At 41.0% G+C, this 23,503-nt stretch overlaps 2 protein-coding genes across 4 annotated transcripts; one reads left to right on the top strand and one right to left on the bottom strand.

Annotated features, from left to right (window-relative positions):
- The first annotated feature begins 360 nt into the window (after positions 1-360).
- On the top strand, positions 361-17,922 carry LOC136439678 (leucine-rich repeat-containing protein 45-like). 3 transcript variants are annotated; one of them, XM_066435198.1, is made up of 19 exons: positions 361-480; positions 1,303-1,472; positions 3,848-3,945; positions 4,447-4,508; positions 4,803-4,873; positions 5,874-6,052; positions 6,572-6,700; positions 7,131-7,243; positions 9,373-9,509; positions 9,953-10,088; positions 10,829-10,906; positions 11,422-11,533; positions 11,940-12,010; positions 12,497-12,589; positions 13,059-13,151; positions 13,563-13,628; positions 14,009-14,116; positions 14,745-14,892; positions 16,740-17,922. In XM_066435198.1, exons 2-19 carry the CDS (start codon positions 1,333-1,335, stop codon positions 16,922-16,924), a joined length of 2,019 nt encoding a protein of 672 aa, XP_066291295.1. In that variant the 5' UTR covers positions 361-480; positions 1,303-1,332; the 3' UTR covers positions 16,925-17,922. The 3 variants fall into 3 exon arrangements, with proteins under 3 accessions (XP_066291295.1, XP_066291293.1, XP_066291294.1); XM_066435196.1 differs by having other exon boundaries at positions 6,572-6,730; XM_066435197.1 differs by having other exon boundaries at positions 364-480; positions 1,271-1,472; positions 6,572-6,730.
- LOC136439679 (N-sulphoglucosamine sulphohydrolase-like) lies at positions 17,896-22,153 on the bottom strand. Its single transcript, XM_066435200.1, has 6 exons — positions 22,016-22,153; positions 21,373-21,522; positions 20,795-20,911; positions 20,273-20,423; positions 19,555-19,793; positions 17,896-19,111 (listed from the first exon to the last, which is right to left on the bottom strand). Exons 1-6 carry the CDS (start codon positions 22,113-22,115, stop codon positions 18,333-18,335), a joined length of 1,536 nt encoding a protein of 511 aa, XP_066291297.1. The 5' UTR covers positions 22,116-22,153; the 3' UTR covers positions 17,896-18,332.
- Between the last annotated feature and the right edge of the window lie 1,350 nt (positions 22,154-23,503).

The raw sequence follows: 23,503 nt of genomic DNA, 5'->3' as shown, positions 1-23,503 counted from the left end.
GGACCAAATGGATAGGCATATCCAGGAACGTGTGTTACGTTTTAATCCAGTCCGCTAGAGGGCGCAGCTGAATGGTCTACGTGAGACAACCTGGGACAAACTTGTACTGCGTTACTCTCTTAAACTGCTAGAGGCAGCGTAGCTGAGCGGTGGCTGTGATTACTAGTATAGAGTATAGACTATTACATATAAAGTAGGGGTGGACTGTTAAAACAATTGTAGTGAATAGGATATTAATCCAATCATTATCCAGCATTAAAAAGAGGGTACTTTTTGATTAATTGTATCAAAGTAAAATAATCTAATTTGTACACTTCAGCTGAAAAATGTACATCTTATAATTTCCTCACATCATCTATTTCCCCCTGCAAAGCTAATAGGCTGATCCTAGAAGATGGCGGCTGGCTCAAACGGTTGAAGTTACAACAACATTGAAGCAGACGCAATTATTTCACTTTTCGGTGCAATTTCAGCGCTTATGTGAGTATTGTTCACACGTACAGTCACAGTACACAAAAGGACTTCATTTGGTACATGCTACTTTGGTTTCTCTTTGAAGCTTCAGCCTTTTCAAAAACACTCAAGCGTCTGGAGCGTTATTCGATTTTACAGATTATCTTCCGTCTTGTAAATGGCCTCGGTGTTTGGCTATGTGAAATTAAACGTGTACAGTGTACGTGTACGAGCTACTATTGTTCACGATCATTGATGTTAGAAAACTTTGTAGATACCCTGTGTATTGATTGTCAAATTTGCGCGAATCCATGAAAACCTTGGGGATTTCGAAAGTAACGTTTAGTACAACTGACCCGGAGATTAGTTGTACGGTCGGATGTTGGAGCAGGACCTGTGTTTTATTATGACTTTTTTTGTAAAGTTGAGTTATGTCTAGTATTCAGTGGTTCCAAGGTAATTCTAACACTACTAACAGTTAACAGGTCCGCATGGCGAAGAAAGATCTAGAGAGAGAGAAAATGTCCAGCTTATAATTATGTAACCTCCTTCATCCTTATTTATAGTAGCACTGAAAATCACAAACCTGGATAATGAGATATAACGTTAATATCATCAATCATTAGTCGTATGGAAGGATCTAACGTTACATGTTACTAAAGAAACCGTAAGAAGTTTGAAAACATGATTTAACATCCCTCTAATTTCTAAAACTGGACATGGTTTACCAGAATTCCTTGTAACCTGGCCGAATAGAAGTACTCTACTAAGTAGCCTTCTCTACTCTGACATATCTTACATTGTACTCCTGGAACAGCCCTTAGTGGCCTTACTGTGTTTTATCCTCAGATTCCAAACACCGCTATCGGTGTTGTCACAATGGATGAGTTCCGTCGACTGTACCTCCAGCTGTGTAAGGACCACGACACCGAACCACAGGAGTCGGTACTGCAGCAGGTCAAGGAGCTGGGATCATCCCCTAAACATGGGCCCAGCAGACTGGACCTCTCTACTATCAGGTACTGGAACACTAACACTAACCACTAAACATGGGCCCAGCAGACTGGACCTTTCTACTATCAGGTACTGGAACACTAACACTAACCACTAAACATGGGCCCAGCAGACTGGACCTTTCTACTATCAGGAACACTAACACTAACCACTAAACATGGGCCCAGCAGACTGGACCTTTCTACTATCAGGAACACTAACACTAACCACTAAACATGGGTCCAGCAGACTGGACCTTTCTACTATCAGGTACAGGAACGCTAACACTAACCACTAAACATGGGCCCAGCAGACTGGACCTTTCTACTATCAGGTACTGGAACACTAACACTAACCACTAAACATGGGCCCAGCAGACTGGACCTTTCTACTATCAGGTACTGGAACACTAACACTAACCACTAAACATGGGCCCAGCAGACTGGACCTTTCTACTATCAGGTACTGGAACACTAACACTAACCACTAAACATGGGCCCAGCAGACTGGACCTTTCTACTATCAGGAACACTAACACTAACCACTAAACATGGGCCCAGCAGACTGGACCTTTCTACTATCAGGTACAGGAACGCTAACACTAACCACTAAACATGGGCCCAGCAGACTGGACCTTTCTACTATCAGGTACTGGAACACTAACACTAACCACTAAACATGGGCCCACAGACTGGACCTTTCTACTAACAGGTACTGGAACACTAACACTAACCACTAAACATGGGCCCACAGACTGGACCTTTCTACTATCAGGTACTGGAACACTAACACTAACCACTAAACATGGGCCCAGCAGACTGGACCTTTCTACTATCAGGTACTGGAACACTAACACTAACCACTAAACATGGGCCCAGCAGACTGGACCTTTCTACTATCAGGAACACTAACACTAACCACTAAACATGGGCCCAGCAGACTGGACCTTTCTACTATCAGGAACACTAACACTAACCACTAAACATGGGTCCAGCAGACTGGACCTTTCTACTATCAGGTACAGGAACGCTAACACTAACCACTAAACATGGGCCCAGCAGACTGGACCTTTCTACTATCAGGTACTGGAACACTAACACTAACCACTAAACATGGGCCCAGCAGACTGGACCTTTCTACTATCAGGTACTGGAACACTAACACTAACCACTAAACATGGGCCCAGCAGACTGGACCTTTCTACTATCAGGTACTGGAACACTAACACTAACCACTAAACATGGGCCCAGCAGACTGGACCTTTCTACTATCAGGAACACTAACACTAACCACTAAACATGGGCCCAGCAGACTGGACCTTTCTACTATCAGGTACAGGAACGCTAACACTAACCACTAAACATGGGCCCAGCAGACTGGACCTTTCTACTATCAGGTACTGGAACACTAACACTAACCACTAAACATGGGCCCACAGACTGGACCTTTCTACTAACAGGTACTGGAACACTAACACTAACCACTAAACATGGGCCCACAGACTGGACCTTTCTACTATCAGGTACTGGAACACTAACACTAACCACTAAACATGGGCCCAGCAGACTGGACCTTTCTACTATCAGGTACTGGAACACTAACACTAACCACTAAACATGGGCCCAGCAGACTGGACCTTTCTACTATCAGGTACTGGAACACTAACACTAACCACTAAACATGGGCCCAGCAGACTGGACCTTTCTACTATCAGGTACTGGAACACTAACACTAACCACTAAACATGGGCCCACAGACTGGACCTTTCTACTATCAGGTACTGGAACACTAACCCTAACCCCTAAACATGGGCCCAGCAGACTGGACCTTTCTACTATCAGGAACACTAACACTAACCACTAAACATGGGCCCAGCAGACTGGACCTTTCTACTATCAGGTACAGGAGCACTAACACTAACCACTAAACATGGGCCCAGCAGACTGGACCTTTCTACTATCAGGAGCACTAACCCTAACCCTAACCCCTAAACATGGGCCCAGCAGACTGGACCTCTCTACTACCAGGTACAGGCCTAGGAACACTAACCCTAACCCCTAAACTTGGGCCCAGCAGACTGGAACTCTCTACTATCAGTTATAGGAACACTTATTTTCCAATCTGTCTACTATTGCTATTAGGGACAGGAGCACAAAATCAAGTCACATGAATTTGATACGGTACTGCACAGGCATGTTTGAAGACGAGTAAATTCAGTTGATTGACTGATCATTGAGAATTCTTATTCTACCCCTTCAAATTTCTTGTGTGTGATGATTTAAAGTTTGTGACACCACTAAATAGTCAGAATTTACTACAAAAGTGTGCAAATATACATACACATATAATATACTTCCAAATGTAGTTCCAACTTGCTGAACTGTGTGTTGTGTTTCTGTAGCCTCCATGTGGACACGTGTGCAGTCCTGGGGAAGGCCTTGTCGACCGACCGGTCCTTCTCGGAGATAAGACTTGCTGACTGTATGCTGAACGAGGAAGGTACAAGCCCTGTTAGAAGTTGTAACATTCAGGGCAATACACGTCTTTGTGCAGAAATTTCTTTGTTATCAGTCCATGTGACATCTTCATGCTTCATGCTAGAATTAAGATATCATATCAACTCTCACAATTTTGCCAGGTACACAAAGACTGCTTCATTAAAGAACAGTGTTGTCAAAGATTTCTCCAGAATGTCTTGAACACCTGACTATCTGAAGTGTGTATATCTTGGGGATTACTGATACTACATTAATAGACCTTTTTATGTACGGTGGGGTTACGAGAGTTTACATAAGATAGCGTGGATGCTTTTGCATTTTATGTCTGCAGAATCAATTATCTACTTGTTTGTTTAGAGGAAAAGTAGGAGGTAGCTATATATTTGTTGCTGAAAAGAAAACTACTTTGATTGGGTACATTTTACTATCTTGCAAATATCCATACACTACAAGTGCCTTACTAAAAAAAAATCTCATGCAAGTCTGCTGTCTCTTTTCTCAGGTGCCAAACTGCTCCTACATGGTTTGTGTTCTAACACAATGGTCAAGAACCTGGACCTCAAGGTGTGTTCAACTTAGTAAGCCTTTATCTAAAAGTACCAGTAATTGTTTTGGATACTGTCAGCTCACTGTACATATACAAAATAACATCTATAACGAACATGTTTGGAATTCAACAGTACCCAGTCTTTTAGATACCATTATAAGAACATTCATATTCACTTACAATGGGAAAGAGCACAATCTTTGGAAACATAATGCTTTTTATGAGAAAAACAGTTGTATCTCTGCTTTGTTTATGTAAAGGCTGTACATGTACATGTTTACTTAGTTAATGGTTTGTGTCATGTTTTTCAGGGGAACAACTTGAGAGGTGTGGGTGCAGAGTCCATTGGAAAACTGTTGAAGTTTAACAAATCCCTGAGAAGGTCAGTGGACCTTTGATTTTGCAATATGGTAGTGATTAGAACTGGATTGATGATGATTAAGAACTGGATTAATGACGTCAAATTGCATGTTTCATCAAGTTTTGCATTTGCGAGGTTAATCTCTGAAAAGTGAAAGTGTACTCACATAAAACGTACATATAAAGTGGAAATGTCACAACAATACTATGTTAGAATTTTAATCATGTGAAATGTATTCAATTTGTTTATATTTACACAAGTCAAAAGGCCACAGCTTCTCATTGTTGCTGGTGTTCTTTTTTACATAATACTTTGTACATTGTGTACAATTAAGAGAAATTTGTCTATTTCTGCTGTTTTTGTTTGCAGTTTATACCAGCCTTGAAACACACATAATATGTAACACTGTGCATTTTATCTAGCCATCTCAACCTCTGTGAAGTACCAAAAGCCCAGGGGAAATTATGGTGCCATAATGTATTGGGTTTTAATTGCTGCTGTCTGTGTGTTTAATGTTGAGGTTACTGGGGTGTCCTTGTGGAGTTGGTTATGTGTGAGAAGTGGGGAAAACTGCCTGAGGGCATCTTTGGGAATTGCACAGTAGCAGATACTAGTATGTCTGTGCTGGCAAATTACTACTAATTTAAAAGTTCTGATCACTTAGATTATACAATTATAAGATTTTCAGATGGCAAGCTGCAAAGCTAAAAGCTGCCAGTTAAAGAATAGAAATTAAAGGTTCATTACTAAGGCATACTAGTGCTTTTTCTGCCCACAGTCCTTTTGGATCATCTTACATCATTCATAGAAAAACATGAATGGGAATGTGCAGCAAAGAAAAGCACACTACAAGCCAAAAACAATCCTAGAGCCTGCTAAGGAGGTTAAGTTTCTGTTCCAATGTGGTGCGTGTATCCTGAAAGTGCAGACAATTAATGACTCGTTTGATTAAGCAATTTGTTTAGTTTGTCTTTTTTGTCTAATACAGTAACTGTAGTATTGTGCTCCCCCCCTCCCCCAGTGTGTGCCTGGAGTGGAACTCCCTGGGCATGTTTGCCAGTTCCTTCACCATCCTGTGTGAAGGTCTGGGTGCGAACCGCACGCTGCAGGTGCTGGACCTCAGGAACAACCAGATCACTCATGACGAGGCTGCTGAGATCGCCGCGGCACTCAGGAAGAACGAAACTCTCAGGACGTTAGGTGGGCAGTAGATAATTCCCATGCAGATGAACAAGTCTAGATTATTTGGTTGGTCTTTTGCTGCCTTTTTACATGACATATAATGGCTTTTTCTCATGGTGAATACAAATTTCTCTAATGTAATCCCTGCCTGTGTATCTGCTTGGAGATTAGGTGTCTGATTTTATCTATCTTATCTGCCGTGTCTCTTTTGTCCTCTCTTCTATTTGAGGGGAGGATCCAAGCAACTTGGCAAGGTTGGGTACCAGGCTACCAAATATGTGGATCAGGACTGTCTCAAGGACCCATCCCGGGACGGACGTTTGCTTATTGGGACAGAAAAAATGTCACCCTGTCCGTCATAAAATCTGGAGTTCATGACATGAAATTGATGAAAATGTATTTTTTGACACAATGAGTGGGACGGGAAAAAATTCAAAGCTGGAGGCAGCCCTAAGTATGGATCTTAATGATATTGCATGTACTTCCTAATTTTTGTCTATTTAGGATTGTGAGCAGTGTTTTTGTTGTGTTTGTCAGACCTCAGGTGGAACAATGTAGGGATAGTAGGAGGGAGGGAACTCCTGTCTTCCCTCCAGCAGAACAAAACCCTGACTAAGATGGAGCTCAGTGGCAACAATGTGCCAGCAGACACCATCAAGGCTATAGGTAAAAACAACATCCAAACTGAGCAGATAGGTCATGATTTTATTTGTCTTCTGCTTGCAGAGTACATGTATTTGATTCATGTAATTATCATTGAAAATCAACCATGAATGCTTAAAAATATAATACTAGTATCGTTAGATGTTAACTACCAGTATTGTTTTGTATTCTAAAGAGTGTAGCTTTTCCATAGATGAAACATTTTCTGTTGTTCCATTATCTATTGATCTATTAGGTTGGCTGTTAAAACATACAGCAGGACTGCCCAACTAGCCAGTGGCTATCACAAAGGACTAGCCATGCTAACAGACAATACAGGACATGAAATCAAGATATGAACATAAAACTATCTTTAAAGACTAAGTGCACATGCTTATAATGTTATACATAATCATATCATTCTATTATATCTGTCTGTTGTTCCGTGTTTCAGAACAAGCCCTGTCCACCAATGCCGACCGCATCCTGATGACCAGTGAGTACCAGGACAGGACACGGATGCTGACCAGTGAGATTGACAGCATTAAGAAGGACAGATCCATGCAGGTCTGTGGGCAGAAATCTGTTCCCACATTATTTGGTTTTTGCAGTGCTGAAAGAAGCGAAAAGAAGCCATGACTACTGTAGAATATTGCATGCATTTTAAAATTAAAATTTAAGGTGAAGGTAAAGGTAAAAGGTAGTGCCACAGCCTTTGTGAGGCTGGAGGGGCAGTTGGTTGTTATTCACTGTGTCCAGGGCACAGTATTGGAAGGCGGAGCCCAACCCTCTTCTTCCTCTGCATTTTACCTCCCAACTTTTACACCTGGGTTGAATGATTAAAGTTGTATAAAGGGCCTTTTCCAAGGACACAACCTCTAGCCAGAAATGCTGAGGAGTCAAGGTCATGACCTCTTGATCTTGGGTCTGCTAGCCTAGCGACTCGGCCATTCGATGCCAAACCACACCAACTGCAATAATTACATTTCTATATGATATCAAAGGACTGATTTCCCAAACCTAAGCATCATACGATACACGCTCGTTTGTGACACGTCCCCTCAGTTGTCAGCAATATGTGTCAGGGGATTTGGCTGTCTATAAACCATTATTAATTCCAATCCACAATGATTTACATGTAAGATCAGTCCCTACAGACTGAGTGTCTGACTCAGTAAGAAGGCCCATCTGTAAACCACAGGTGCATAAATCATTCATGGCGCTGCTAGCCCGTAAGCCACCTGGGGATGGCTGCAGGTGTTAGGCACTCTTCATAGTCTAGCTCCCAAGAGGCCTGTTACTATAAATGCATTTACGTTTGCATGGTTTTGGTTTCGCAGTAGGGAGAAAATGGAGTGTTTGCGGTGGTTTTGAGTTCGCGTTTGAGACAATAGTAGACAAGTGGTAGACAAGGGGGAAGGAGAGAAAAAATTTGCGGTGGTTTTAAGTTAGCCGCGAAGAGCTTACCATGAAATCGCGAACATAAAACCACCGTGAAAATTTCTTCATCTACAGTAGTCTTCATGTTGTGGCTGTGTGCTAAGCTGAAATAGGGCTATAAATACCACCTGCGTATGCAGGTTGGTGAAGGTAAAGTTGCAGTTTTGCTGGTGTTTCTGATGTCTACCTGCCCATAACCTGCACCACAGTCCATGTATTGGGTAATATGTGAATGTACATGGATTTTTATTTACTGTGACAAGTGTCACCACCTATAAAATGCCAAACAAAGAATTGAAATAGAAGAGTTTCCAGTTTGATAAACATTTCCTCAAATCAATATACCCAACAAAAGAGTACAGGTACAATTTGTCCGGGTAATCAAACTTTATATGTTACCTGCACCAGTAGAGGTATACCTGTGAGAAGAAAGCATTTCAAGCCCTGTGTCCCAATGTTTGCTATTTGTGCCTGGCTTCATTTGACCTAAATTCTCTTCCTATGGCATGGCTGAAGTTTAGAATAAAGGTGGGAAGCATGACTGGTCATCAAGGCTGCCATTCTAAACATGTGAGTTTAACTGATTTTGATAGCTGGTTATTGTATTGAGAGGGGCCTGAGAAAGGGTTGTGGAAAACAGTAGCAAATTGTACCATTGAGAGATTGTAGCAAAACTATACCGGCATCTATAGTTAAAGATGAGCATGAAGCAAGGTGTTGACCCAGTGTCATGGTCCGCATTCTTCTGGTATATGATGAGGCGAAGGTACCTGCTAAAACAGGTGAGAAGTGATGATAGGTATACAAGTGGTAATACAGGCTAGCCTTGGGTCCATCTGTTTCCAGCATGTGTTCTGATTCCCAGTGGCTGCTACCTTGCTCAAAAAAAGGGAGAAAAGGAAATGGATGGATTCCCTTGCTAGATAAAAAGGTAGTGCCATAACCTTTTTGAGGCCGTAGGGATAGTGGGTTGTTTTATCCACTGTGTCTGTGGCATGTTGTTGGAAGGCTGAACTGCAATGAAGTCAGGTACCTATTTTTACACTTGGGTGGAGTGAGGAAAATCATGTAATGTGCCTGTCCCATGGCCATGGACACAATGTCTGGCCAGGAATGCCAGGAATCGAACCTGTGATCGATTGGGCTCATGTCTTCTAGCATAGCCACTTCGCCATTCAATGCCACGTCAATTGCCCTGCTAGATACAGGCTGTATGTCTGAAGCTGACAGTATTTTTACCGTCTCCTGTACTGTAGGTCAGTGATCTGTTAGACAGGATAGACCAGCAGAATGAGAACATGTCCAAGACACAGCGGTCGTCCGCACACAAGATCGGTCGCCTGCAAGAAGCCCTGGAGGAGAGGAAGTCATCCTTTAATTTCCTGGCTGCCAAGTAAGTTTTCTTTGTCAGTTTGTGTTACACAATGGCATTTTGTTGTCCTGAATATGTATACCGCTTAGACATTTCTTTAGCATCAATGTAACATACAACGATTAGAACTATTTGTGATGTGACTTTAATCACTTGCATGTACAAGTCATGTATTAAGAACAAAGTTTGCACATGGTCTTATGTCACAGTTTAAGAAATATTTTCAAGCAAGTGCAAATTGTATATTTTCCTAATTGAATTAATTATATACTGCTTTTACATTTTTATCCTGTCCTGATGTGTGCCTAAAGCATTTCTAACATTTGAATAAATAAATAACACTTACTGTTATGTGCTTTTCTCAATGACTCTGGCATCAGACATCATCAGAGTCTGTCCTATTTTCGAAACAATCTATTTGACAAATCTTTTCCAATGAGAAGACAAAATACTTCTTTCAACAGATTAAAAATGACAGAGGCTGCCCAGGCATTGGCTGAGCAGAAGTCACATGACCTGGGGGAGCTGCTCACCAAGTCACGACAGGAAAACAACCAGTCACAGGTGCACCACCAGGCAGAGCTCATGAAGGAAAAAGAGGTGAGAACAAAAACAAATAATGAACTTTGAAATAAATGGGAAAGCCTGAGCCTTAGAACTTAGTCTAACACCAGCCTGAACTTATGAATGAAAAAGAGGTAAGCACAAAAAAAATCAAACTTTGCTAAGGAAAAGAAATTGGAAAGTCTTAGCCTTAAAAAGTCTCAAGTCTGTTATGAAGGAGGAAAATCAGACTGATGAAGGAAAAAGAGGTGAGAACAGAAAACTTCACAAAGGAGAAGAAAAATCTTATCCTCAAGAAATGTATAGTACACATTTTCCTCAGCAGCTTTTGAGTTTACAGGCAAGTTGAAGGAGAGATACTGCTTAACCCACCACAAAAATCAATGTTGACACCTGTGGTGTTGCTTAGAATTCTCAACTGCTACATAACAAAGTCATGTACTATGTTACAATGCTATGTTTACTCTGCTTGCACAATGTTGTGAAAGGTGAGGCTGATTTAGCTTCAACTGGATTTTGTGTTAGGCTTGATATTACCTTAAGTCACCTTCAAGCCCTAAATTTGATAGATGAACTGTATTGAGATTGTTGAAGTGAACTTTAATGGATCAGCCTCTCCTATCTGCATGACTGGAACTGCTTACACAAAGTTGTGAAAGAATAAGTTGATTTAGCTTTGCCTGGATTTTACGTTAAGTACAGATTAAGCCCTGAATGTGATAGATGAACTACAGGAAGATTGTTGAAGTGAACTTTGATGGCTCTCACATCTGCAGGACCGTAATGCGTCTGAAGCCAAGATGAGGAAGGACCTGGCAGGGGTGCACGACAGGAATCTACAGCTCGAGACAAAGGTTTCGTTGATTTTGTGATGCCACTTATAGGTTACAGGTAGCTGCTGTGATAAATGCCATATGCATTCTATGAAAAGTGTGCTTGGTCTAGTTGTATACAGTAGGTCTTATGACAAAAAGAAACTAAATAAAAGTGTTGAGTGTTGTAAGAAAAACCTTGTGATAAGTAGAGATTTTCTTTCTGAAGTTACTGTATTATATAGTGAATTGTAGTAATTAAGAAATAAGTCTTTGAGAGGATTAGATCTATTGAGGTAGAATGTGTCAATACCTCTGTATCTGTAATGCCTGCATAACTGCCCTTCGGCGCAGCACGGCAGCAGCTCTGTATTTTACACTGAACTACCTATCTCACTCAACTACATTGTACTATGAGACCTTGTTTAATACAGTAGAAAGTTTTTCTGTAGATCTTTGCATGTGGAAGTCATTTGGAATAGACTAAGCAGAACAATATGACAATATAGATTGTGTAAAATGACCTGATGAACTTAATGATGCTGTTTGACTGACAGGTGGATGAGTTGGAGAGGAGAAACCGTGCCCTACAGGACCAGGTGTTTGAACTGAAGGAAACTGTGGCACATCTCAACGCACAGATCAAGGTCACAAACACACAGTCTGATGGTAGGTTGATGAAAGTTAGACATCTAGACTCCAACTAAAATATATTCAAAGACAATAGACCCCTTTTCACAGTCCTGTGCATTGGTTGAAAATGAGAGTCGGGCGGTAAATCATTTTTATATGTTACTTTTATGATATAACAAAAGTTGCACTTGGTTATGATAAAAAAATAAGAAAATCTTTTAACAACACAGTGTATTCTGTATCACCCAAGGTACCAGCTCGAGGCCCGTAGGCCTAATCCTTATTTCTAGCAGGTTTTCAAATACATGTACATAATATGTAACTGGCCAACATCAGTGGATGGTCCTTTTGTCACTTCAAATTCAATAACACTTGGATATTGTACCAGACGGTATAAGTTTTTGAACTGAGTCGGTCCTTCTATCTGTTCTGACTCACACAGAGAGACAACAGAGAGAACAGCAGAAACACAAGGATGCCATGAAGGATGCAGAACATCTCAGACAACAGGAGGTGTGTCACATTTTATACTGTAAACTTGCACCAATAAAGTCTTCCAACTGTCATTTTGAGATCAACTAGATATGATTATACTACAAAATGTATAGAGTGTCCTATTGGATTCGGGACAAATCAACAAATGACTCAAAAACCTATGTGTGAGGCACAAGTTATAGTGCATTCCCGCTGTTTTGCCATGTGGATCCATAGGCGGGGATTTGGTCCCAGGGTCTGCCCCAGCACGGACATGAAGAAAAGGGATTGCATTCATCATGTTGGTTGGTGATGTAAAGCCGAGGGCCAAGTGTATGAGGGAGCTTCAGGCGCTAGCCTCAAGCGCCAAATGTCTGTGCTTGAGAACACACTTAGGGGTGACCCGGTGTGCTTGGCTGAAAATGCGAGCATCTGTCACGTCCTGAGGAAAATTAGCTCTTAGTGAGATCACCTTCACTTGTCCATGAAGAACATTCTTGACATACTTCTTGTTCCACATGACAGGTGAGCAGAGTGCGTCTGGAGGCAGAGGAGACAGAGCGAGTCTTGAAGGAGCGCATACAGAAGATGGAGATGCGCAGGATGGAACTAGAGGAGGTCAGGGCTGTTTAGTTATCACACTTGTTATCCTGAACCTTTTTGTCCCCGGGGCTTGAAATACAAAGTACCACCTGTGTAATTATGCAGGTTAAACTGATGTTAAACTGGATAGTGAGTCAGTGTGAGTGATATGCAGTTTAGTGCAGTTTAGTCCGGGGATTGAGTTCATTGACATACAATATGTATTTGCCTTTTTATTTATCATACTTATCATTTAACAACAGAACTGTGTGATGCTAACTAAAGAATTGAAATGGTTTCTTAACAATTTGAAATTACATCCATATCTACTTTACAAAATCTACTTTTCCAGTGCAGGTTTTATTTGTCTGGTGCAGGTAAGTTTGCATGTCAGTTGTTACTGCAGGTATGCTGAGAAAACTATTTCAAGCCCTGCTGTCTCTTTTGTCAAGGCAACTATCTGTCCTTTGACTGTGTTTATATCAGGTGTTTGTTGATCTTACAGGACATAAGTCGTCACAAGTCTTCACTGGTTTCGGAGAAGTCAAAGTATGAAGAACAGTTGCAACAGGCCAAGACTAGAATCAAGCATGAGCAGGTACATGTGTCAGCTTGACTTAGATAATGTTTTGTTTGTTATTATGGAGGAATGTTGGCGTCCTTTCCACAAAATCGAGTGGGATATGTTGAAGAAGGAGTATCTACATGTATTGCATCTTCTTTTGAACCTTTTGAATGAACTATGATAATAAACTTACCGTACTTAGACTTAGATCGTCCTGTCTTAAGTGACATATAGGGCAGCAGTCTTTCTCCACTCAGGGCTGTTCTGGGCCAAGGCCTTTGCTCTTTTAAGGCTAACCTCCAGGTGTTCAGGTCCTTTTGCCAGCATATATCACCAATCTATGATATTAAAGCTTGTGTTGTAAAAGTAATATTCAAATTATTGTAGATAGAGGTAAAGGAGCAAAATGTAGAAATATTCTGAAGTCAACATTTCCACCTCCAGCAACAGCGTGTGTCCCAGCTGGAGGAGAGACTACGCATGGAGCAGATGTCTAAGGAGGAACTACAGGTATGATACTACATCAGATTCTGTAACTGTTGTGTCTTGGAGCGTCAAACTGTCCTGTTAGTATTGCCTTCTGTATGTCCTGCCTTTGCCAACTGTTTGTGTTCAGTTCTGTAACATGACTGCTGATGCCCATGTCAAGGACAGTTGCCTGCACTCTTTGTCCAAAGTATGTTGTACAATGGGATGCAGATGATGTTGCCTACCAACTACATTGTAGTTGATACAAAATTCAGCAGTCTTGACACAGAAAAGGCTGCGTTAGGTTATTGTCTACAGTTGGTTCTATGACAGCCTGCTTGAAAATTCTATCATAGGAAAATCATATGACTTCTTATGACAAATGTGGCCGCACCGTTAAAGTGATGTTTCCCTGTCCCCAGAACCACAGCGACCACCAGTCATCACAGGTGACAGAGCTGCAGACCAAACACACGGGCGCGGTCATGGAGATCGAGGGCCTGAAGAGGAAGATGGAGGAGATCAACCAGGTGGGTGGAAAGATACAGGACTTTAACCTTCTCCCTACTGCCATACCTCTAACCAAAACAAACTTGATACCAATTAGCTTATCATAATCATCATCAAATAGCTTATACCGTTACGGTAGCAGACTAAAGTTTGAAGGACCACTTGTCTCCCTAAAATAATGTCGTCCAAGAAAAATTCTGCATCATCGAACTTATGCCTAATTTGATAAGTGTCAAAAAGTCAACCGTTGTCAATTGTGAATCACTTTCTGATGGGGGCAAAATAAATGTACATGTACCACTGTAGATGGAAAGACTTGTCAAAGATTAATTATCAAGAATACACATCAATTTCTATTTGCTATGGACCTAATTTCAAAAGGCCTGAAAGCCTTTAATATTTTTTCTACTGCCTAACCTCATAACCATTAAAAATTTGGTGCCAAATGGCTACCTTAGTAGGATGAAGGTTAATCAAGTTTAATATTTAAGGTAGAAACAGAGATGCCACATCTGTGCAATGAGATGTTGCTGTGATTTTGTATTTGTAGACAGCTACCATTCTAGTGGTGAAGTTTCATCTCTTATCAATTTCTGAATAGTTTAAAGTGGCTGGATGAAACAGCTCAACTCCTGATGTGCATTTCAGGAGCTTGCCGGGAAGAATGCAGAAAAGATGACTGCTGTGGAGAAAGTTCGACTGGAGCTGAATCAGCAGGCGTCTAAACTAGAGGCTGAGAAACTTGCCAACACTGAGCTGAATGAGAGGCTGGAGAAAGTAGAAAAACAACTCAGAGGTCAGACTTTCATTCATTGAGATGCAGGGCTCGAAATTCATATTTTTGTGTGTGTGTGAATAGGTCCACTGGTGCACCTAACCTATAACCGCTCTTCGGCGTAACATACCAGCTTCGCAGGCACGCGGCGCAATAGCAGTTGGTTATATTACACTGAACGGCCTGTCACACCTAACTTTTGCACATCAGACTGCAACCATACTCTAAAGCTATTTAGTGAGGATGTTCCTACAGTATTTGATGACAATGAGTTCCATTCTTCTATAATGGTTCTCAGAAAATACAAATTTTTGAACACATCAATCCTCGGTTGATAACCCAGGTACTTAAAGGCATGACTATTTCTTGTCCTTTTGCTGTACACAGAAGAAATGTTCTGCTTTATTGTTGACCAATATTAGCTTCCATTTTACATGTAGCACTACTAGCTATTCAGCAGTTAGAATGTCATCCCTGCATTGTGTCCTTGACAGCCAGGAGGTTCAAGTGCGGCTGTATAATCTGCATCCCTCACAGGTCTTTCTTAGCATCTCCAGACACATGCTTTAAATCTTCCTCCGCATGATTGACGACACGGTTAACTCCGGGCTGTGCCTTCGGAGTCCTTCACAGTTCCGCCTGTCTCTTATTCCGTGATGATTAATGAAGTTGAACACACAGTTGGCCAGGAGCCGTTACGTGAGCAATGGGAGTTGAATACGAAATCACACACGGCCCATTTAGTTAAACTTGAAGGATGCACTTGTTCATGGAGAATGGCTTGTTTCCCCTTACTCTTTATATAAGAAATCATTGGAGCATTGAGTTGAGTTTTTATCTGATAAATTGTTAGTGCCACGAGTTAGATGATGAAGCTTGTTATGAAGACCTGTTTTCTAATAGTAATACATTGAATTCATAAAAGATATGTATGTTGCCATAAAATATTACTCGTACATGCTGTGATGCATCAATATGCCCTTTTCTTTTATTTTACACTTCCTTTTGCTTCGAATAAAAACAGAAGAAAATATTGAACAAATCATCAAGCTAACAAAATAAATAACTGCCATTTTTACTCCATTCCTTTAGTTCTTTCTTGTTTATTCCTGTGTAAAACCCTCCTATATCATTTGGCAGATGTTTACCTAAAAACTGCAATTTCCAACACAATTGATTGGACACTCAATTTTTTTGTCAAGTAATAAGTCAATAGCTTCCATGACATCACTGCGGATTCATTGACCAATTCCTGTTGTTGGAAATAGCTAGTCAGAATAGCAGTGTAAACTACTTTATAATGGGATGGAATGATTTTGAACATAGGAATGAACTAGAAAGGCCAAAAGAAGGGGAGTAAACTTGGCAGTTCAATTTTTCTTTTTGCGTCAACAATTTGTTCAATATTTTCTTCTGTTAGTTTATTCTGCATTTTCCATGTGAATTTTTAAAAACAGTATTTAGAATGAATTCTACCAACACTGATGAACATTCAAGCTATCCAACCTCCTATCCCCCCTACATACCAGAACCACAGGCAGATGCATTATCTCTCAAGTCATTTCAGTTCATAAAGACTACATTCAATAGCAGAAATGTTCAGGGTTTGGCCCTCTGACCTCCCAGTTACAACCTCGAACCCCTTACCTCAATGGTGGGAGATTTTCTTATGAAAAATCACATGAAACACAAATGAAGAAAGACAGAACAAATTAAATTTTGCCAAAGTGTCCTCCTGTCCTCTTTTGCTTATCTCTGAGTTTAACCTTTAGAACACTGAAGTAGCTGTTTGGCAACAAGTTCCCTACAGTTACAGAGTTAGGCAGCAGGGAAAAGGTTAAAATCCTCCCATCTCCTGTTCTCTCCAGACCAGAACCATAGGCACCGTGAGGAGAGGCGTGACCTTGAAACGGAGGTGACATCGCTGAGGGAGCAGGTACGGATGAAGGACGCGGAGATCAACAGGATCAGGGACGACGAGGTCCAGAGAGCCAGGATGTTACAGTCGGCCATCAATAACTATGTCGGCGGAGCTACAGGGGGAAGGAGCTGATATAGACCATAGAATCTAAGTAAGGCCACACCAATTTGATTTCTTGGATTTAAAAAAAATGCTAGATTCTAATATAAACAGCATAAAAACAGGATAATCTCTGCCTTATAAGAGGAGAGTCTGGGAGGAAAGTCTGCATGTTGTAAGAGGACAGTTTGGGGGGAAAGTCTGTACCTTGGTGCACACAGTTTCAAAGAAGGAAAAGACTTAGATGCAAGGTTTCCTCCCAGCCTTTGGTTGCCATGATATTCTCTTGCTAAAATTTTATATAAAAATGTCTGAGAACTGACAAGTTAAATTGGTGTGGCCTTAATTATCTCAAAAGTAAAGAGTGCATCATCTTAAAAGGATATTTTTCTGACCTCACAGTTCAGAATGAAATGAATTCAGTAATGTAGAACATTGCCATCATCTTAGAAGAGTTTTTTGCTATCAAAATATGACCTAAAAGTTAGGCATAAGAAGCAATACCATCTTCTTACCAAGAACACTCTTTTGCAGTCAGAAATGTATTATAATGTTTTTCACATCCCGAAAATGAATTTCACAGGCTATACAAAATGTATCTGTGCCACTGTCAATCACACTGTTATGGACTGTGTGTGCCATTGAATATTCCACAACCTACTCCACCTGAAAATTACATAATTGCTGTTTAGTACAAGCTTTATATACAATCTTGATGATGTCAGATTGCATAAAACTGTCTTCCAGTTGGTGCTTCAATGTTAATGTTTTTTCAAAAAGAATATCCAACATTCCAACGGGTAATGTAACAAATAGCTGAACTATGATTCAACTTGAAGTTAAATGTTATGTCATCATACAAATGTTGTTTTCTCACATTCATATTTTTCACATTGTACCGTACCTAAAACTGTTTCTTATATAGTCTTACTTCCAGATACCTTGTACATATGTTAGTTGTTCCTTTGGAACAAGTAGATGTCTAGAGCAATAAAACAAGTGTGTCATATTAAAGTGCTTTATTCAATGTACATGTACCTAAAGAGTTTTGAGAGATTTTTTGTAACAAAGTTCAAAATGAGAGAATAGGATTATGCAGGACATTTCACATTTTGTCTTACACTGATTCAAATGTCTTAAACATGAGTCTTGGAATACTACAAAATGGCTTTGCCAAAATATTGATACTCTTAAACATGAGTCTTGGAATACCACAAAATGGCTTCACCAAAATATTGATACGGACTATATTTCACCTGAACATACCAATGTGAGGTCTGATAATCTGTCATGTGAAGAATTGGTCATGATTGCCTTGGTAGATTGCAAAACTATTCAGATGAAATACTGTATGAAAATAAAACTCAAATGAAATAGATTTACTGTGCTGTACAAAATATTCTAAATCAAACCAAACCATAACTGACAGGTAAGAGCTCCCTCATGTTCCATTGTCCATACTCATACAGACGGGGTTGTCCTTATATGGGCCTGCATCCTCCAATACTCCCCATGGAGCACAGATCCAGGGGTCATAGGTTATTTTCTGCCAAGCTTGCAGCTGACTGCGTAATTCCTGCAACACGTCACGGTAATCGCTGTTATCTGCCAGGTTTATAGTCTCCTGCGGATCGTTCTTTAAGTCGTACAGCTCCCATTGTGAACGGTAGTAATAGTTTTTGAGCGTTTTGAACCAGTGCAAAGGTTGCCCCTCCCTTGTCCTGTTTAAAAGGTCCTGAAAGCTTGGGGAGAGGTAGAAGTCTTGGTCGATGGGGAAGGGCATGGCGTAGTTGATGTTCTGGATGAGGTGATAGTCTCCTGATCTTATAACCCTCATGGGGTAGAACATGGTGACCTCGTGAAGGTCATGACTAGCGTAGACGGTGTTCCACGACTGTTCTTCCTTCAGCGCTGGCAGGAGAGATTTTCCCGTCAGTTTTACCAACTTCTTCTTACCAAATATCTCGTACTCTGGATACTCCAGCCCAAACCAGTCCAGGACGGTTGGCACAACGTCCAGCAGACTGGCGAAACTGTCGGTGGTTTGGCCCCAGCGAGAGATGTGGAGGGGGGAGGACAGCAGAAGAGGCTCCGCCATGCCGGAGTTGTAGAGGTTGGTGCGCCCGTTGGGGAAGGGGATGCCGTTGTCAGAGCTGTACAGGATCAGGGTGTCCTTGTCGCGGCCTGCAGCTTGTAGTTCCTGCAGGATCAGGCCAATGCCTAAAGAAACAGAAGCAAAGTTGATGGTCAGTTACTCTCCAAGCAGAGGAATGGGTCCGGCTGGTTTCTCGAAAGCCCAACAAAAATGCCTAAAACATGTCAAAAACCAGCATTCCTCTGCTTGGAGAGTAGATGGGTGTCCAACTGATACCGAGGACTGAAGGTAACCCCTGCTGAATGTTTTATAATCTTAGATCACATTTACACAATAAGGTAGTCAAAAAAGCACAATCAGGGAGCTACCGGTAGGGGTCACTGGACTAGTAGAACCAACTGATGGTCCTGTACCAAAAGTAGAACATTCTTGAGAGAGACGTCAACAGCCACCATGCATCAGCGGTTGACTGAAAGATCACAGTAAAAATGTTTCAATGGTATAAGATTTGAATGGCTGTGAAGACACAATTTTCACAAGAATGGAGGGGAAGGGAATAACAGCCCACCTTGGTCCAGCCTACTGATGGTTGTATACTGAGCTGCCAAGTCACTTCTTGCCGCCGGAGTGTCCTGTACGAACGGTGGCACCACGACTTCCTCTGGGGAGTAGTGCACAGGCGTCCAGTCAGGGATGAGCCCCATGCCCGGCTCTCCGTTACCAAACTTCTCACAGAAGTTCCCAAACTGTGGGTTGGTGTGACCACAGCGGTGAGGGTCATGGAAGCCGATGTACAGGAAGAAGGGTCTGGAATGATAAGGTATCACCAGGTTTAAAGGAAATTTCTGCTTTAGGTAAGAACTGACAAATCAATCAATGAAATGCTGAATGCTGCACTAATTGTGTACATGATTATCTACAAGAAGTTCGGTTTTTTACTCCAGATCAACTCTATTTTTTAAGGCTTACAAGTTACAGACTTTGTTTGCCTAGCAGTAGAACTGTGTCAATAATTATCTTATAAAGTACGCCCAAGATCTAGAGAGGCAACCAATGTCTTCACTGTCATTCTTTAAAGTTAGACATTGAAATACTGTTGTCAATATGTATTGTCTTTTTGAACGTAGGTCTGTGTAACCACACTTTTGCATCTTGCATCTTAAGGAAATCCATAAGAAATTAAAAAACCAAGGCCCGACAAATTCAATTATGGCCGCTCAATGCTCACTCAGAGAATACTGTCTATCTAGTGGAAAGGGGTTTAAGACAGTAACAAAAATCCTCACCTGTCATCCTTCTGCTGCAGGAACTCCCTGACCAGGTGTTTGATGAGGGTGATATTCCTGCCCACCTGCGTGATGGGGTTGTTCTCCTCTGTGTGAGCAAACTCAAAAGGGTACACCGACTCAGGACCTACATGCTTCTTACCAATGATTCCTGGGGAAGAAGGAAGAAAATAATGTAGTTATCTTCAAGCTAGGTACCTCTTGTACTCTGTAGTTTAGAACATTGAGGTACACTAGGTTAACCAGCACCTTTTAGATCAGCAAAGATACTACAGGTAGCCATATCCATTTCATTACTTTTTTTTAGTACATGTGTAATCGGAAAATATATGTTTTGTTGGTATGGTACCAGTACCTCTTTTCATAGACATTAATTTAAAATGTACAAATTGCAAGTCACCAAATTGTTAGCAGGACAAGGACTGGGCATAATTTGTAAATGCCTTCAAGTTAAAGTCCAACAAAGAAATCTTATTTCTGCAAAAACTGGTTCTGAACATTTTTTTACGTAATACATTGTACCTGTTCTTATTCCTGATTGGTTCAGCAGGAGAGGCAAGCTTCTGACATTGTCAAAAGAGTTGAAGTGATGGTAGCCCTGGTGCAGACCGTACATGCCATTCTGATGCTGAGGAAGACCTGGTAACAAAAGGGAAGGAACAAAAACATTGAAGACAAATCAAGCCTGTTTCTCAAAAGTATCCGGGAACTTTGGGACTTTTCATGACAGTTCACTGCTACTGATGTGACTTTGTGTCTGTATTGCAGGGTATTGGTACATGTTTTAGGAAAGTTCTGTTAAGTCAAAGTTCTTGAAAGTGGTCAATCAAAGAGCACAGTGTGAAAAACTCAATGACATCTTAACCAGATTTGTTTTGCTTGTATCTAGTTATCTCCATATTGTTTCAATGCCAATTCAGGAGGAACATAGGCTTTTTCAGTACTGATGAGTGTTAGGTCAGTGTCTAGAAGTGGTCTCTTGCTTTGCACTGAGCAAACACGTTAAACTCACTTTGTCCATTTCTCTGTAAATAAATGCTTGATACGGAGTAAGTGTGCACCAAGCCTATCTCTATTCCAAGCCATGTCATCACCCTGACCTGTGAGGATGGCGGACCTGCTGGGTGAACAGCTGCTGACTGATGTGAAGGCTTGTCTGAAGGTCAGACCTCGGCTGGCCAGGTTGTTCAGGTGAGGTGTCTTACACACCGTGTTGTTGTACACCTGTGTCTCAAAACCAGCGTCATCACCTGTTACATAAGATCACAGACATCAACTCATTGTGTAAATGACAGAGTAGATGAGTGCAGTAAATGAATAAACTATGAACATTCTGAAATTCTTATTATTTTTCTCCGTGGTCAATGCCAACATTCAGTCTTTTTCTCCTCCAACAACCCAAAACACTACATTTTAATTCAAGCTTCCGGTTGCTGACTTCCTGTCCTAAGTTACTAATTTATTGGCGAGGCACAATGGTTTTTATAATGTTGTTGCCAGATAAAGGACAAGGTGAAAAATTCCTGTCAACGTAAACCACACGAAAATAGATATTTTGCTCACATGATTAGCTCCATTTGATTATAGGGGGTCTATCAAACCTTGATGTATAAACGTAAGATGTTTTGTTTACAGTTGAAGAGTTAGCACCCCCCCTCCCACACCCCGTTTTAACAGTATTCTCCTTCTGTTGCATCGAAAACCGTTCTACTTTGATGATAAAAACCTGAAGTAAACCTTCACCTATAATGACGAGGACGTTTCTGTTCCCTGGAACGCTCCCAACACGAATGGCAAAACAACAACACGACAGGAAGACAAAATATCTCGTGATGTCGGCCATCTTTGTCCTGACCTTTCACCCCGATAAATATTGCGGATTAGGGACGGGTCAGAAGAATTGAGCGGTGTGCGGTGCGGAGATGGTCAATAGTTGCGTGAGAATCATAAGGGAATGGAATTATAATATGCACAAAAATTAATAAGATGAAACGAAATTATAACGTTACCCCACTGGAGAATAAATGAGACGAGATCATGATGTGCGGTGGAAATTTGCCCAGATACACACCCTACCGTGACATTTCCTGGTCATTTCCTTGAATTAAGTTACCTAATTCGGTAGCCTTACCTTACCCTTAGGCATAAAAAAAAGAATCTGACGATGAATGTTCCTTTCAATAGTAACAATTGTGTCACCACTTCAATTATCGTGCGATTATTAGAATTGAAACATTCCGTTGTCTTTGTTTGACCAATGAGGTTCGATCAATTTGATCGAATTTTCTTGGTTTTACCAAGGACTCACAACAAATTCTAAAAGTTTATGATAAAGTTACTGAAAGGCGGCGCCAGAGCAGGTTACTTATCAAGAGATAAGAAAATCCCTCTTGGATAATATTTGACATTGTTGAACTGTCCAAACTTCATATCAGTGAGCGAAGAAAGTCTACTTTGGCGCCAGAAAGACTTTTCCATGTCAACTACAGGAGGCGTTCGTGTGAATCGCCCAGGCCTCCCGTCGTGATGAATTAATCTCTTTTTCTCAAGCTAGAAATATCGATGGAGGAGCCCAATCATAGTCAATGGTAGGGAGGTTTGCCTATAATGCGGTCAAGACGGTTTTTGTCATGATAAAAGATCAGCAAAGGTAATACTCCAAAAACCGTTGTTCTGTGGTACGAAAAAAAACACGGAAACAAACCCATAACTTGAGAGGAATGATGATGAAAAAAGAAAAGAGAAAAAAAAGAAAGAAAAGACGGTTGTAAAGTGAAAGTTTGCTTTTTCAAAGGCTCAAATGTGCTCACAATTGTTAGAAACATAATCTGATCTACTGAATATCTGTATTATTCTGTTTCTATGGAGTATGGCTGCTTGCTTAATTCTTCAACAGAAACGATTTCAGGATAAATGTCCTTGTTTGATATCTCTTATTTCGCTAGACGTTTTCAGCGGCTCTGTGTCTTGTAAGATATTCTACGTGCTTTTTAATAGATAGTCATCATCTCCAGGTGCTCTTTGAGTTCCTTTTCAAATCTTTTTTATTCTCTCCATGTAGCTGGAGAAAGCTTTGTAGATCTTCCTGTTCAACTCATCGCATCTCTCATTCAAAATTCCGTCTCCATCCTCATCCATATGGTCCGTATCATGCTCTCCAAGCAGAGGTTCGGCTCCGGCTTGTTTTTGACGCTTCTTTTTTGGGCGTTTTATCGGGCTATGTATCTTATC

Source organism: Branchiostoma lanceolatum, chromosome 8, assembly GCF_035083965.1.
Source record: "Branchiostoma lanceolatum isolate klBraLanc5 chromosome 8, klBraLanc5.hap2, whole genome shotgun sequence".
NCBI lineage: Eukaryota > Metazoa > Chordata > Leptocardii > Amphioxiformes > Branchiostomatidae > Branchiostoma > Branchiostoma lanceolatum.
The sequence above is the reverse complement of the archived record's forward strand: the minus strand, read 5'-3'. Positions and strand labels throughout refer to the sequence as shown.